This window comes from Argopecten irradians, chromosome 3, assembly GCF_041381155.1.
Source record: "Argopecten irradians isolate NY chromosome 3, Ai_NY, whole genome shotgun sequence".
In the NCBI taxonomy this organism is placed as follows: domain Eukaryota; kingdom Metazoa; phylum Mollusca; class Bivalvia; order Pectinida; family Pectinidae; genus Argopecten; species Argopecten irradians.
In genome coordinates this window covers 43,758,736-43,776,529 of record NC_091136.1, presented here as the reverse complement: position 1 = coordinate 43,776,529, position 17,794 = coordinate 43,758,736, and the positions used below count along the sequence as shown (strand labels likewise).

The 17,794-nt window shown below is 34.1% G+C and overlaps 1 protein-coding gene across 5 annotated transcripts in view; it reads right to left on the bottom strand.

Annotated features, from left to right (window-relative positions):
• Window positions 1-899: 899 nt before the first annotated feature.
• The window catches only part of LOC138318708 (calcium permeable stress-gated cation channel 1-like), a 50,331-nt gene continuing 33,436 nt past the window's right edge, over window positions 900-17,794 (bottom strand). For 4 of the 5 annotated variants that reach the window (XM_069261332.1, XM_069261337.1, XM_069261333.1 and 1 more), the window contains 13 exons: window positions 17,450-17,583; window positions 16,745-16,870; window positions 16,460-16,607; window positions 16,048-16,154; window positions 15,473-15,559; window positions 15,051-15,107; window positions 11,010-11,172; window positions 10,597-10,702; window positions 10,213-10,380; window positions 9,918-10,033; window positions 7,921-7,947; window positions 6,300-6,353; window positions 900-6,051 (listed from right to left, as the gene is read on the bottom strand). In XM_069261332.1, the coding sequence (XP_069117433.1) occupies window positions 5,902-6,051; window positions 6,300-6,353; window positions 7,921-7,947; window positions 9,918-10,033; window positions 10,213-10,380; window positions 10,597-10,702; window positions 11,010-11,172; window positions 15,051-15,107; window positions 15,473-15,559; window positions 16,048-16,154; window positions 16,460-16,607; window positions 16,745-16,870; window positions 17,450-17,583 (1,443 nt within the window). In that variant the 3' untranslated portion in view covers window positions 900-5,901. The remainder of the gene's footprint in view (window positions 6,052-6,299; window positions 6,354-7,920; window positions 7,948-9,917; window positions 10,034-10,212; window positions 10,381-10,596; window positions 10,703-11,009; window positions 11,173-15,050; window positions 15,108-15,472; window positions 15,560-16,047; window positions 16,155-16,459; window positions 16,608-16,744; window positions 16,871-17,449; window positions 17,584-17,794) is intronic. The other variant, XM_069261336.1, reaches the window with a different exon arrangement.

Here is a 17,794-nt window from a genome sequence, read left to right as displayed (position 1 = left end):
CAGTTAAGGATAGAGGCTTCTTACCAAGTAACTCTGGCAAATCCAAGTTACTGTTTGAATTTATCACAGCTTTGATAAATCCAACTGCACATGGAGATAAACAGCAGTATTTCTGATAAAAGTTGACCAGTTAGAAGGAAGGGTGGAGGACAAGGGTGGATGTTGTGTTTAAAAATAGGTTCATCAAATCCTTCCATTAATCCTTGGAGTAAGCTACACAAAATTAAATGAAAGATCATCATTAAGTACACTGATTTCCTTGATGGAGATATAATACCAACAAACACACAACAAGTGTATTACTTACTTTATTTCAATCACAGTTCTACATCTTTGATGAAAATATAATTGTTCTTATATTCCAACCATTAGACTGTTCACTATCTCAAAAGAATTTACCAAAAGATAAAGTTATTATTGTACTTAGAAGTACTAAAGGAATGTAAAACAATTCCAGAATTACTGCAAACATACTTATTTCTGTGCTATCAAGTTTGAGAGGAAAACTGATTTTGAAAAGCTATACCAGTATTAGCATTTAAACATTCACAGTTAACATACAGAAAATTGTAAGAGGCGCAATAATACTTTCTCTGGAGTGAAAAGCTTTAAAAAATGTGATTATAAAGTATGTATGTTTACAGTTGGTTCTTTTTTCTTGATGAAATGTAAGAGTTTATCAATAAAGTCATGTCTTTATTATGTAAATTAGTGTGAAAGTGGGTATGAAAGTGGGTATACCTTAAAAAAGTTGAATACATACGATGTACCCAACCTACCAAGAAAAAGATTGAAGGAAATACATCAGTGACTTATTGATACCCGGTATATAAAGAGTAAAAAATCTATGCCCCCTCACTGTAAAACAGATAGAAGATTGTAAGGCAAAAAAAAAAAAATGTCTGTTTAGGGTTACCCGACCAACCCTAATTTTTTACCGCCAACCCTAATTTTTTTCCCCACTTTTCTATGAAAAAAAATTAAAAGTCATGATTTCGATCTCAGACTCCGGTTCCGACCATTATATTAGAGTGAAAGACACTAAACCACAAAATTAAAAAAAAAAATTCTTCCCGACCTACCCTAAACAGACATTTTTTTTGGCCTAATGATTATACACTGTACTGAATTTAGACAGTAACAATGAACTTTAGATGTCAATATCTACAAGGCAAGAAGTACTTTACCATGACAGACTAACTATCTATGAGACATCAATCTGCTACCAAACTGATCAAATTAAGTTTACATTTTATGAATGTTTGAATAATATATCAACATAATTACTTTTATAATAGAAATTTGAAGTATGTAACTAAAAATTCTTCATGATTAAATACTTGAATTTTCTATAGTAAGGTATCTTTTACTCTAAAATGGAGTTGCTTTAATATGTCATTAATCACTATCTAAAACGTTAATAGTAAGCAAAGCTCACTTTTATTTATTTCTGAATATTCTTTGCATGTAAAACACAAACTTTTCTTGGTTGGACAAATGTTAGTCTTTAAAAGTTTTTTTTTTTCTAATCAACATAACATTGTACTACATTCTCAATGGTATTTATATATGTATTGTAATTATAATGAAACAATGATATAGATTTTATACAACATCATAAACAAAACATAATAAACTATAAAAGAAACTTAACTGTTACATGTAAAACATGTTGAAAAACAGTAAAAAAAAAGATAAATATTATGACAAATATCAGTACATGCTTTGGGGTTAATTTGTGCATTCTACAGCAGATATTGAAATTTCTCAACATTTGTAATAAAAAAAAATGCACAAAAAATCAATACATGTACCATTTTTATTTCCATATCGGATGCATGCACACCAATCATTTTAGTCTCATATGTTTCTGACTACATGCTTCAAATTTTTGACATTTTTGGCCAATGAGATATTGTCATGTTTTAAAAATAAAAAAAAATCATTTCTATTCATATATTAAGGTAGTATTTCTTGATTTTTCTTAATGGCAGAATTGCTATGTATATCATTGAATCAAGAGACAAAGAAAAATCACAATAACATTACACACAGGGACATGGATTTCCAAACTAAATATGTATGTATTATTGTACTATATTGCAATACAATATATATTGACTGTTGGTTGGAATTTGGTGCCAAGTCCCTGTGATTTTACAAACAAGTCTGTTAAGGATGTATTCTTCTGAGGTTTCAGTCCCGTTGAAGTCTCGTTTCAACATAGATCAAAGAAGTTATGAGATTTTCAAATATAATTTATCAGTATCTGTAGCAAGTTGCCAGATGCAAATTTTGTCAAAAAATTACATTTCTATTTTTAGTAGATTTTTTTATACGGGGATTTTAAGAAATGGCCCATTTGGCGGCCATTTTGAAATTGTGTCTTTTTTCGCTTCAAATAGAGCAACAGTTTTACCATTTTTTACTGAAATTGTTTTTACTTAAATCATCACTGCGCCAGCATTTTTAGCTGTATTTAGCTAATTTTTGCTGTAAATCGTTACTAGGTTCGTAGTAATTAAAATATTGAGCATTAATATGTTAAACGATACACTTTTGTGACTTTATTTTTATATTTAATGGTAATTTGGGAACTTTTATTTTTTACTCTAAAATACTGAAAAATAACAGAAATTCAAATGGGGCAAAAAAGTAAGCACACGGACCCCCAATTTTTCTTCCTGATTTAGAAAGAACAACTGTTTCCCTATTGATATGCAAAATAATAGCAAAAGTTTAATACCAAAACTTTTTCTATAAAGGGTTAAATTTGGCAAAAATGGCTGAAAATGGTGCATTTTGTAGCACAAAATTAAGGGGTAGGGGTAGCATATATTGTTATTCTGAGAAAAATATTAGTCTAATTGATCAAAACTGGTATATTTTTAAAGAAGACTACTAGAAAATGAATTCTACAAACATTCATACATATCAAACACCTCATTAGGAAATTATGGCTTTAATCTCTATCTTATATGGTCAAAACGGCAAAATTCCCATAAAATCCAATATTTTGTCAACTAGGTGTCTTTGAGTGACAAAAGCTCAAAAACAAGCACACGGACATATGTTTTTTCTTCCATTTTCTTTTATGGTATGAACTCCTTTTTCCAAAATTCTATATGAGAGAAAAAGTTTGATACAAGAAATTTTTGACTTCTCAGAGGTGTACATCCTTAAGTACCAGGAGTATGTGCATATTAAGACAATTGATACACACTTCAACAAATCCAAAACTAGTTTTTACAATTTCGAATATTTAAGTCTTTTCAGATTAATTAGTGATTACAAATATTTTTACTATGGGGTACATGTGGTTTATTAGAATTCACCATCTTGATATTTTTAATTTATAAAATGATACTGAAAACAACAGGAAGAAGACTAAGAGGTCATAGGCTAATTCACCAAAATTCATGATACATATAAAGTAGATAATGGGAATTTTTTCTCGCTTCTCTCTATCCATTATCATAATTCATTGTCATAAAACTTCCCTAATACTCAATACTCTCATTCTACTAATTGCACAATAATATATTGCATATTAAAGCCGTTAACTAAGATAACTGAAGAAAGATTATAACATACAACATCACACACACAACATCACACACACAGAATTATCATAATGGAACTGAAAAAAAGTTAGTCATCATTATGTAGAAACTATAAGAACATTTATTTATATTATATCCTACTATAGACTTTAGCATATAGTGGTTCAGTGTTAAATCTTTACAGAGTGTAAAATCTTTTAAGAGGAATTATATTAATTCTTATAAATTGTTGTGCAAGACAAGGTCGACACAAAACCCTCTAAAAAACCCACAGTGACTAGTGTTTTGTATTATGAAATAATTTAACAAGCTACGCTAAGAAGTTAGGAATGTGACTAAAGTACCTTCTGCCATGCTTATCTGATCGAAGCTTGACAAAGATAATAGCATACAGATGAGAATGAATAACATAATTATTATAGACTTTGTATCAAATGCAATACCCAGAATACCTGGTAGTATGTACAGTGAAACTTGTTTAATGTGACATCTGCCTATTCAGACATCCTGTAAAATCCGATAATCATAGTGTATTCCCCTATACCAATAGTAGTCAATAAAAACACCTGTCTTGTCTGGCAACCTGTCTAACCTGACCTAAATGAGCAATCCCCCATGGTGTCGTATTACGCAAGTTTCACTGTATTACACATATAATGAACAAGGTACTAGACCAAGTGCAGTAGACTTTATATTGTAGTACACTACAATGTGAACTCCAATACACAAGCTAGTGAACTAGTCTAGAATTCATATTTCTGGCGCATTGAGTGCACTAGACAACCATATTTAGTTTAATATGACCTGTATTTGTATTATGACTGATAACGAAAATATTTTTTAAAACAAACTATCACATTAAGTTCAAGTATATACCTGTGTATGAAGCATGTGAAACTGATTTTGACATTCACTACAACACCTAAGGTGGGATCTACATATAATCTAGGAGTATATTAACAAATATGATACATATAATGTAACAGGTAAATCATTCGTGACTTAATTATAAAACAAGTTACTTGTAATCAACATTTCCACATTTGAAATGGAAATGAAAATGATTTAAGCAGTCTAATATATGATGAACAGGATGAATGAAATAAAATGCACAAATCCCTATAAAAATGAAAGGAAGTTATAAATACAACAGAAGCAGAAAAATGCACGGCTAGACCAGATTTAAAATCTGGGATCTCCCAAAAATTACTGGTTGTTCTATCAAATGAGCTACCCAGTCTACAACAATCAGAGTGGTTCAGAACTGCTACACAAATAAATCTGTATTGTAGTAATACTCTATGAATATATTTCAAATTTTATTTACAATGATGATAAAACCATAACAATCTCTGGTAGAAACTTTTTAATGATGCAGTAAACAAATGATACATCTTTGTAAACTTGAAGTATATCATGCAATGCCATACTCAACCTTATTAATGTCTGAAAAGTATAAAGATATACATATATAGGGCAAAGGTGCTTAGACCATTCAGACACAGTGTTATGAAATCAAAATAGCTAGAACATAGTATCTATCAGAAATTTGTGGTGAGCTAGTACATTACAAAAAGTTCTGACATACAAGCTAAATGCACAATATATGATATTAAGCGTTTACAATGAAATTAATTAGTGACATGATGAATAATAACATTATCATTTTGCTTCATACCAAACACAATATGCAAAATGAAATTAAAAGCCTGATCTTATTTTGTGTAAAAATCAATTTTGATGAAAAGAAAAAAAAGTACAGATATTATCTGTTAACAAAGTAAATGCATACAAAGTTTTGTGGACTATTTGCTTCTACTTAAATTGCTTCAAATTAAAAAAAAAGATTACTATAAGTTAGTACACTGCCCATTTCACACTGGGTTCCTCTTTTACATAATGCATTTTCACCTAATTAACATATTGCAACAAAAGCATACTTCATTTAATACTGTGATTTTTACCACTAGGTGTAAAAGTTTATCTTTGAGGCCATGGTCTTCTCTAATTAATGTATAGGATTGTCATTAAAGCCATGGTCTTCTCTGATTGGTGTAAAGGTTTGTCATTGAAACCATGGTCTTCTCTGATTGGTGTAAAGATTTGTCATTGAAACCATGGTCTTCTCTGATTGGTGTAAAGGTTTGTCATTGAAGCCATGGTCTTCTCCGATTGGTGTAAAGGTTTGTCATTGAAGCCATGGTCGTCTCTGGTTGGTGTAAAAGGTCTTTCATTAAACCTATGGTCGTCTCTGATTTGTGCAGTGTTAATACTTGAAGCCATGGTCTTTCACTTATAAGATTGTTCTAAAGTTCAATCTTTGAAAGCAAGCTTTTCCTTATGGCTGATAGGCAAATCCAGTATCTGCTGTAGGTGTATGGGAACTGATAGATCCATAGGAGTTTACAGGTGCTGGAGTGGCATAGTCAGCATTGGCTGCTGCGTCCCCATCCCTGTCAGGGTTCAATAGAACACTGGCTACGAATGGCTGTAAAATACAATTTTTTTATAAAATCAGTAGGAATTACAGTACATAACGTAGGATAGAAAAGCTCTAAAACACAGGAACATTACTTCACTAGTGATTTTCAGACTGTAATAGATATACAGCTAAATTCCAGGATTGTTGTAATAGTAAGGATTTTAAGTGAAATTAAACGTATTCCTACCTTAGGCTATATGATTGAACTAAGACTATATTTAGCATGGTGGTAAAGTGATTCAATGTAAACTTACCGTTGGGCCGGCTGGTCCCCCTGTGGGTGTGGTCATACCATCATCATTGAATGCCTGAAAATCAAAACTTTGAGTTTTACTTCACTGTGCAACGAATCTCAAACTAAATCTGCAAACAAGTACACTACATGATATTTGAGCGAGCCATTTTGTTATCATCAGTGTAAAAGATTGTTTACATGTCATTCTTGTTGATATTTCAATCCAAATAATACCTCTACAAAGTCAAGTTTTTTTTTTTTTGAACATGCAACACTTTATTATCGGGTAATATCTTACATTAATTACTCCAATATTTCCAATCACATAAAGACAAAGCAAAAATTCAATTTAACACAAAAATGAAAATTAGTTAATTTCATATTATTGTTAAAAAAAAGTATGAATAAAAAGAAATTAAATATGAAATGTGAAATGCAATCTCTGATGTGTTATAGTGCAAAGATTGAAAACTTTTCATTTCTACTTTAGAATAGAACAACATTCAACTGGTCATAATAGGTTAAATATCTATTTAAAACAGAAATCACAATGTATCAATGATATTTGATCAGAAAATTGTTTATGGAAATTAAATGAAAGTATGGAAGTCTAATGACAGAAGAAAGAGTCAGGTAGGCAATGGGCAGAGATTGGGACAGCAGTTACAGTTGCAGGCATCTGAAGGGCAACTGGCAAAAGCGTTAAGTCAGGAATACAAATGGCAGAAAAAGGAATATGAAAGAACAATGATAAAAGCAGTTAGGATATCAAATGGTCAAAGCAGGAATCAGAAGGGTAGATATAGAAGCAGAAGTTGGAAAGATAGGTCACGCATATTGGGAACGATGAGTATGCAGAGCGGAAAACTAGGTTAGGAAATCATGATAGTGGAAATCAAGATAGGAAGAGGATGAAGTAAAAAGGTGAGTAGACAATAAGAGGGCAGTGAGACAGAGAGATAGTAAGGAAGACACAAGTTTCAAGGCTATATGCACATAAAGCTTGGCATTATCCCCCGTGCCCCGCAGTTGGTATAAAAACCCAAATACATCAAGGTCAGAGTAACAATTATTCAAGTATACTTTAAATATATTCGAGTATTGTAAAAACTTTAAAAAAAAAAAGAAATAAAAAAATCACAGAAGGTAACAAAAAGAAACTGCAATTTGGTACTTTTGTGTTTCCTTGGTAGAAGAAAACACACCTAACATGGAAAGCACAACTTGGGCACTTGTCTGATATATTCAGAAAATTTCCTGGAGCTGCGTTGAATGGTTTTGGAGTTACAGTCCGGAAACAAAAGGAAACAGTAATTTGGTATTTTTGACAAAGTTTCCGTGGTAATGGAAAAAAATTCCCAAAATGGAAGGCTAACAATAGCAAAAGACACAATTAGGGCACTTGTCTGATGTATACAGAAAGTGTCAAGGAGCTGTGTTAAATGGTTTTAGAGTTATATCCTGGGAAAGGATATCGGATGCACAGAAGAACGGACGGATGGACAGAGCCCAATTTAATATCAACCGCAAACGTGTTTCATGGGGGATAATATGACAGTCTTAATATTGCAATCAATTTCCCCCCAGATATTTCATCAGTTGAGTGTAGTAAGCACTATTGACTAGCTGATCATACCCACCTCAGATTCTGGGCCTGTGTTAGCCTTCTGGATATAACAGATAGATAGAAGAGAAAAAGAGACATGGTGTCAGTATAACATTCTAAAGTGTAAAATGTGACAGCTACCTAAGTGCAGGCAACAGATAGCACTGACATTGTGGGCTAAAGATCAGGCAACACAGGCAAGTACAAAATCAATAAAGCAAGACAATAAAAAACAATCCAAGACCATAATTAACACATCAATTCTACATACAATCAAACCTGTCTATGAAGACCACCAAAGCCAAGCAGTGAAATAGACCATTTGGGACCCTAAGAAAGAGTTCTTATTAAGCAAGTGGTATTCATACAGAGGTGGTCGCTAATACATGCAATACTCCACAACAGCTGTTGGTCATACACTTATCATGCATTACCATATCTTGTTAATGAGGTTGTACAATCAATGTTAAATTATGAGACACTTGAGTTGATTTCCACCTAATGTCATTAGGATTGTTATATAGGTGGGAGTTGATGGAAGGCTTGATAGAAAATACCAGGTAGGTTATCTCAGATTTAATAAGTTATTATAACGAGAGAGCCAGCTATACACACTAATGTTGTTATACACAATACATATGGTACACACAACATATAGGGCAGTGTATATAAAATGTATTCACTCTTTTTGAACTTTCCAGATAGTCTTTACAACATTAGTTTGTTTTGGTAATAATTTTCTCATGCAATAAAAATATGTTAACAACTAAGGACACATAACTCTTAACAGTCTTTATTGTATGACAAAAAAACTGAATACAACTTTACAGCAGAAAGGTTTCCTAGCTATAAAGAAGACTACAGATATACAATGTTAAGGCTATACAACTTACAAAACTATTTACAATATTGTCTAATGGGAAACTACGCTACAGACAATGAAATTGACAATGCACAATATTATTGAAATACCATAACACCTTGAATCAACATTCATCTTATTATATAACATTAACATTATGTTATTAACATAACATGTCTTAAGTGAAGAAGGAATCAATTATATTCAAATATTATATTTCATTGTTAATAAGCTTCTTACAAATAATGAGTTGACACTGAAAAGCTAAATACACAAAGGGCCATAACTCTATAAAATATGGTTATGGTTTACAACTGACACTTATGTTTATTGCTACCAAGTTGGGTAATGGTATAGACGCAGGCTCTTTAATGTTACAAAATCCTGAACTTCAAATTCTCAAAAAACAATACTTTTTCTAGAAAATGAAGAAACAAATTTCATGCTTTGGAACTTTTTTCATATCTAAAATGCTATCATATGTGGACCTGGTAATTAGAACTAGAACTGTAACCCAATGGCTAACTAATACACCCCACTAATAAATAAGACTGAAATTAAGATTTAACTCAATGCATCTAAAATGTAGTGTAATAATCTCAAAAGCCATTACATAAATTTTACTCTCCCACATCAGATTTTGCAAAATAATTTTTTGAAGAATTTATTCATTCTTCTCTATATATCATGTTAATGAAATATTTTCCTTCGTAAATGTCAAATTGTCACATAAAAATCTTCATAAGTAATTGACTTTCATAACATGGAATCTAACACAATCAACATTATACTGTAGCAGTTTTTTTAACAATCTTTAATTATAATGTATGTAACATGTATATGAAGGTTATGAAACAAATCCATCTTTTCGTAATGCAATGCAAGCAAGCTTTGATTGTTATACCATAAGTTTGTATAAGAAAAAATACTAGGACAGATTTGTGTGGCATAACACTTTGTACACAAATGATACAACAATCCAAACTTGCTCACAGAACATTGAATTATGCATTATACTAAGACAGATCCTGTCCTCAACAGGTTAGGTGAACAGAGAGAGTGTATCAAGATTGAGGATAAGCAATCATAAAAAGTTAAGTATAGAGTGAAGTCAAAATCAGAACCAAATTGTGAATAAAAAAAAAATATTTTTTTTGTATTTCACTTACTTTGTATTTGAGTGGGTTAAAATGCTTGAACCATCCAAAGCAGACTCGACCAGTGAATGCTAGTAACGATGCAAACAGGGCGACGAAGGAGAAAAAGAATACAGCACTCACAGCCTCTGTTAGAATGAACACAATGATAGTCTTTTGAGTTATTTATATAGATACCCATACATAATATACAGATTTATAGCTGCAATGGTGTACCTGCTAGTTAGAATGAACACAACAATAGTCTTATTGAATTATACCTGTATATCTGTGTAAGAATATAGGTATAGGATGTAGGAATACTTACCTGAACGGACGGCTGTAAAGAATACAATATTACACTGCAGGAGGATGACAGACGCCACGACAAAGGTGATGGCTGTGTTGTGAATGCCCTTACTGATCCGAGAAGGACGATATGCAAAGTATATGTTGTATCTGTCCACCATATGCTTAAATATCATATGTATCAGACCTACAAATACAAATAAGGTCATTCATTAGAATTAAAACAAAAATAATTGGGTATTTTTTTGGGGTTATTTTTTGGAAAATATTTGTACATTGCAATTCTATGTTGAAAACTAAATTGTCTTTTATTATTTATACTCTAATACAAATTTCCAGCCAACTGTAAATAAACTAGGATCAAAACAGAATGAGTAGACCAGTTTGCATTGTAAGTACTTACCAAATGGTACGATAAGAGGACATGATATACTATAGGCGACTACCACAGCAAACACACACAGCATCCAGGCATACTGTATACCAAACTGGAACTCCCACACTGTCGTCTGCAAGTAATATGGAGCAACAGTTTAGTCATATGAATCAATTTCAATCGAGACTAATCTGTATTTGCATACTGCAGAGTTATCTGCCCATGTGGGTTGGTGTCGATTGAGATATCTTTAGTTTGTGAGAGTAATGTCATACTTTTCAGAGAAAATTCAATTTCCCTAAGAAAATAATGATGCTAGAAAATGAGGATAAATATAGGGTGGGAGGGGTATTGAGGGGAACACAATAAGGAGTGCTTATTAGGTTAAATATGTGGATCAATCATAAGTATAACTACTTTGTCTTGTCATTTCTTCTTACCTTTCTTACTGCACTTTCCTCTGCAGATGACCGAGCAAAGAAAAGTCTGACACTGTAGACCATGAGCTCAGAGAACCTCATCAGCTCTAGAGCTGTACCAATGAAGGCTGAGGTTATCACATAATTCACAAAGAAAGCGCCATTACCGGGCAGGAATATACACCTGTAACATCACAAATAGAAAGAGCCATTACCGGGCAGGAATATACACCTGTAACATCACAAATAGAAAGAGCCATTACCGGGCAGGAATATACACCTGTAACATCACAAATAGAAAGAGCCATTACCGGGCAGGAATATACACCTGTAACATCACAAATAGAATTAGCCATTACCGGGCAGGAATATACACCTGTAACATCACAAATAGAAGAGCCATTACCAGGCAGGAATATACACCTGTAAACATCACAAATAGAAAGAGCCATTACCGGGCAGGAATGTACACCTGTAACATCACAAATAGAAAGAGCCATTACCGGGCAGGAATATACACCTGTAACATCGCAAATAGAAAGCGCCATTACCGGGCAGGAATATACACCTGTAACATCACAAATAGAAAGAGCCATTACCGGGCAGGAATATACACCTGTAACATCACAAATAGAAAGCGCCATTACCGGGCAGGAATATACACCTGTAACATCACAAATAGAAAGCGCCATTACCGGGCAGGAATATACACCTGTAACATCACAAATAGAAAGAGCCATTACCGGGCAGGAATATACACCTGTAACATCACAAATAGAAAGCGCCATTACCGGGCAGGAATATACACCTGTAACATCACAAATAGAAAGCGCCATTACCGGGCAGGAATATACACCTGTAACATCACAAATAGAAAGCACCATTACTGGGCAGGAATATACACCTGTAACATCACAAATAGAAAGCGCCATTACCGGGCAGGAATATACACCTGTAACATCACAAATAGAAAGCGCCATTACCGGGCAGGAATATACACCTGTAACATCACAAATAGAAAGAGCCATTACCGGGCAGGAATATACACCTGTAACATCACAAATAGAAAGCGCCATTACCGGGCAGGAATATACACCTGTAACATCACAAATAGAAAGAGCCATTACCGGGCAGGAATATACACCTGTAACATCACAAATAGAAAGCGCCATTACCGGGCAGGAATATACACCTGTAACATCACAAATAGAAAGAGCCATTACCGGGCAGGAATATACACCTGTAACATCACAAATAGAAAGCGCCATTACCGGGCAGGAATATACACCTGTAAAATCACAAATAGAAAGAGCCATTACCGGGCAGGAATATACACCTGTAACATCACAAATAGAAAGCGCCATTACCGGGCAGGAATATACACCTGTAACATCACAAATAGAAAGCGCCATTACCGGGCAGGAATATACACCTGTAACATCACAAATAGAAAGAGCCATTACCGGGCAGGAATATACACCTGTAACATCACAAATAGAAAGCGCCATTACCGGGCAGGAATATACACCTGTAAAATCACAAATAGAAAGCGCCATTACAGGGCAGGAATATACACCTGTAACATCACAAATAGAAAGCGCCATTACCGGGCAGGAATATACACCTGTAACATCACAAATAGAAAGCGCCATTACCGGGCAGGAATATACACCTGTAACATCACAAATAGAAAGAGCCATTACCGGGCAGGAATATACACCTGTAACATCACAAATAGAAAGCGCCATTACCGGGCAGGAATATACACCTGTAAAATCACAAATAGAAAGAGCCATTACCGGGCAGGAATATACACCTGTAACATCACAAATAGAAAGCGCCATTACCGGGCAGGAATATACACCTGTAACATCACAAATAGAAAGAGCCATTACCGGGCAGGAATATACACCTGTAACATCACAAATAGAAAGCGCCATTACCGGGCAGGAATATACACCTGTAAAATCACAAATAGAAAGAGCCATTACCGGGCAGGAATATACACCTGTAACATCACAAATAGAAAGCGCCATTACCGGGCAGGAATATACACCTGTAACATCACAAATAGAAAGCGCCATTACCGGGCAGGAATATACACCTGTAACATCACAAATAGAAAGAGCCATTACCGGGCAGGAATATACACCTGTAACATCACAAATAGAAAGCGCCATTACCGGGCAGGAATATACACCTGTAACATCACAAATAGAAAGCGCCATTACAGGGCAGGAATATACACCTGTAACATCACAAATAGAAAGCGCCATTACCGGGCAGGAATATACACCTGTAACATCACAAATAGAAAGCGCCATTACCGGGCAGGAATATACACCTGTAACATCACAAATATAAAGCGCCATTACCGGGCAGGAATATATACACCTGTAACATCACAAATAGAAAGCGCCATTACCGGGCAGGAATATACACCTGTAACATCACAAATAGAAAGCGCCATTACCGGGCAGGAATATACACCTGTAACATCACAAATAGAAAGCGCCATTACCGGGCAGGAAAATACACCTGTAACATCACAAATAGAAAGCGCCATTAGCGGGCAGGAATATACACCTGTAACATCACAAATATAAAGCGCCATTACCGGGCAGGAATATACACCTGTAACATCACAAATAGGCAGCGCCATTACCGGGCAGGAATATACACCTGTAACATCACAAATAGAAAGCGCCATTACCGGGCAGGAATATACACCTGAAACATCACAAATAGAAAGAGCCATTACCGGGCAGGAATATACACCTGTAACATCACAAATAGAAAGCGCCATTACCGGGCAGGAATATACACCTGAAACATCACAAATAGAAAGAGCCATTACCGGGCAGGAATATACACCTGTAACATCACAAATAGGCAGCGCCATTACCGGGCAGGAATATACACCTGTAACATCACAAATAGAAAGCGCCATTACCGGGCAGGAATATACACCTGAAACATCACAAATAGAAAGAGCCATTACCGGGCAGGAATATACACCTGTAACATCACAAATAGAAAGCGCCATTACCGGGCAGGAATATACACCTGTAACATCACAAATAGAAAGCGCCATTACCGGGCAGGAATATACACCTGTAACATCACAAATAGAAAGCGCCATTACCGGGCAGGAATATACACCTGTAACATCACAAATAGAAAGCGCCATTACCGGGCAGGAATATACACCTGTAACATCACAAATAGAAAGCGCCATTACCAGGCAGGAATATACACCTGTAACATCACAAATAGAAAGAGCCATTACCGGGCAGTAATATACACCTGTAACGTCACAAATAGAAAGCGCCATTACCGGGCAGGAATATACACCTGTAACATCACAAATAGAAAGCGCCATTACCGGGCAGGAATATACACCTGTAACATCACAAATAGAAGGTTTAACTGTAACATGTCTGTTATATAACTGTCCATGCTGCTACTCAAAAGCTATAAAATAGCAAATTATCAACAAGGCCCACTTTCCGAAACTGAATTTAAAAGTAATTTTTAAAAGCAAAAATAACAACAGAAATATGTATTGATTGCCTAAGAGGAGGTTATAACACAAAACAAATGCAAGATTTCCTGTGTAATCTATGTTAACAGTGAAGATTCATTTCGCTGTTTTGCCGTCCGGCACAGTGAAAGTCAATTAACACTCGGTAATGAGGACAACAGCAGGAAACATAAGACGAACAATCAATTTAATTTAATTACATTGTTCAGAGAGTAATGGTAAGTGTAGGATTAGTGGTTAATTAAGCTAATAATTTTTGCGACTCTACAAAATTTTGTTTTACATTTACTTTTTGAAAATTAAAAGCTGTTTCGGAAAGGTAGTGGGCCTCTAACTGATTTATAGAAATTACAAAACAGGAGATTTCATCTTTAATGGCTACTAAATCTTGGTGATTCAATGTTAAAACAAGTTTGTGGAGATAAACTTTCATGAATATATTTGTAAATAATGGTGATATTCTCAAAAGTAAATCACACTCATAAAAAGTTTGAGTTTACAGCATGTTTTTTACTTACTTCCATCTCAAGTCATTCTGTGAGTCCTTCACCAACCATTGGAATAAAGCATTCACACTACAAATACAACAATGTTCAGTTAATACTCCTTAGACATCATACTCATGAGTACGTAGTTGTAGAAAAATTAACAGGTAAATGAAATTATGTAAATGCCAACAAAATGAAATGTCTATTCACATACAGTAAAACTCACATGTGTCAACATGATTGAATTGAATACATCGGATGAGCCAAATGTTTTGTTAGGTCCTGCTTTTCCTCCTCTTTACCGAATTAAACTTGGAAGTTTATAGCCATATTTAAGACTATACACCATGGTAGTTCTTTCCCTAGTATTAACCAATAGTATTTTAATTAGTCTGTTTATGAAAATCATGAGGAAATTCCCCTCACTAAGTTTACTTACATTAAATACTTACCTAAATAGACCTAAAGACGGCAAAATTAGGACCATGAGCAACAAAAAAATAAAACATTTTATCATCACAAAATGGTGCTCTGAAGTTCTGCAAAAGAAACAAAAGGACACAAACTAGTTAAAACCTTCAACATCTAAATATTACATTTCCAATGTTTAATAAAATCATTTTTTGCATCAAAAGTTTGTAAATTTCCTTACACATAATACATACACTGTAAATTCTGTATTAAACTAGGTTTAATTAAGGAAAGAAACCTGTGCAATATTTTAAAAGAGCTTCTCATAGACCTTGTTCAATGACTTTTTATCTGGTGAACAATATACATACAGAGCTTATCTGATGATCAATATATCTTTGTTCTATACTGTTCCTTGTTTATTAACCTATATCGAGATTGGATATTGACCTTTACTGATCTTAACTATTGTCTATAATGACCTTGTCTATTGACCCATTTACAAATCTTGTCCAGTGACCTACATATTGACCTTATCTAGTGACCTTTGTATTAACCTTGTCTACTGATCTTGTTCAGTGACCTATATATGGTGTCTAATGACCTATATACTGACCTTGTCCAGTGACCTATATACTGGTCCGAGTAATACACAGCATTTGGTAGAAGACAGGCAAATGTCCACAGCAGCAGAGTTGGCAAAAACTGCTGTATGACTGGGCTCTAAAAGTAAAAAAATGTGTGTTTTACAAATAATTAAAATTCATAGCTGTTGTAAATTTACATTGTTTTCCCATTTATCCCATTTAAGATACAAAATATTTTCATATCATAGACTCCATTTTTGAAAAGTTTCAATGACAAAAATTATCTTGCTTTATTTGTTTTTAATTTAATCTAATTGCTTTGAAAATCAAATATCCAAATTTACTGAAATTTTATAGATTTAATCAAAAATAAAAAAAGATTGAGTACACAGTCAGAATCAACAGTCAGCCTTAAGTTGTCTCTATAAGTGATTAACTTACTGTCAGGGTGCCTTTGAAGTATTCTATTTTGTCAAGGTTGTTTATGATGAGGAGTGGTGTAGTGAAGAAGAAAAGGAGGATGACCAAGATGCCATTAACTAAAATCGCAAATAACCACCAACGTATCCCAGATTTAGTTAGATTCTCCCTGAAGAAAAAAATTCTTGTGTTAAAATTTGTTTTTAAAGCATCAGATAATTTTAATACAACTGAATGAATGATGATCATAGTTCATCATTACTGAAACATTTACCAAAAAGGGTACATACGTCTGTATATACTGACCAATAGATGTTTTCTGGAGATGGTGCATATTTGACGTCCCACTCAATAATGTTAAGTTCCTTGGCCACACTGGACGGTGGGCAGCTATTTGAGCCTTTACATGCCAAACCAAAGTCAGCTAACACCCTACAAACATATAACGGTCAAACTCTCAAATATTAGGATATCTGCTCTTTCATAAATAATAAAATATTTTAAGACAGCATTCATAGGGAAAAGGCGGTCTGTTTCTCTTTCTAGGTCCTAACTTAGAAAGATAAAGACTCTTCACTTGTCATAGATATCATCTTAATTTAATGCCATTGTCCTATTTAATATATTGGCCATGTTCCAAAAACATATTTAGCACTGTTATCTTAAATGGGTGAATTACCTCCTGATTCTAACCCCATGCATCAGTGACAGATATAAGACTGGCAAAAATAATGACGTTTTTATTGCCTGTAAGGTCACATATTATTCTTTTCCATCTTTGCTTATTAAAGAGTTGTCTGCCTTTGCAGGAAGGTATTGATTGTGATGTCATGTGTTTGCGAATGTAATATCATACGTTTTCAGAGAAAATGATGTGAGTTCACAATATAACATCTCAACCAGTACCTTACCACAAGGGAGACAACTCTGTGATTCCTCTGTCATTCCTAAATACGGTCAAACAGTTTACAGACAAAGTAGATGAATAATTCAGCTCTACAGTATACTTACTTCTCTGCCATGTTATCAGTTTGGAAGGACACAAATGCAATGCCTTGTGGGTCCTGGTAGGCCGTCACCTTTTCCTCTTCACACCTAAGTTTCAGATCTGCCTCTAGGGCACTGTAGTATTCTATAGCATCAACCTAGATAACAGACAATCCACATCATCACTTTAATACATACTTATAACTGTACCATCTGTAACACACAGTCACTTCATTTTTCCACTCATACAAAGTTATTAATGCAGAGACATTTCCAAAGCAGAATGCTATTCTTTCATACCAACAAAACACTTGACAATAGTATGTAAGATTAAACTTGACGATTGCCAGCCATTTACATATGGTAGTT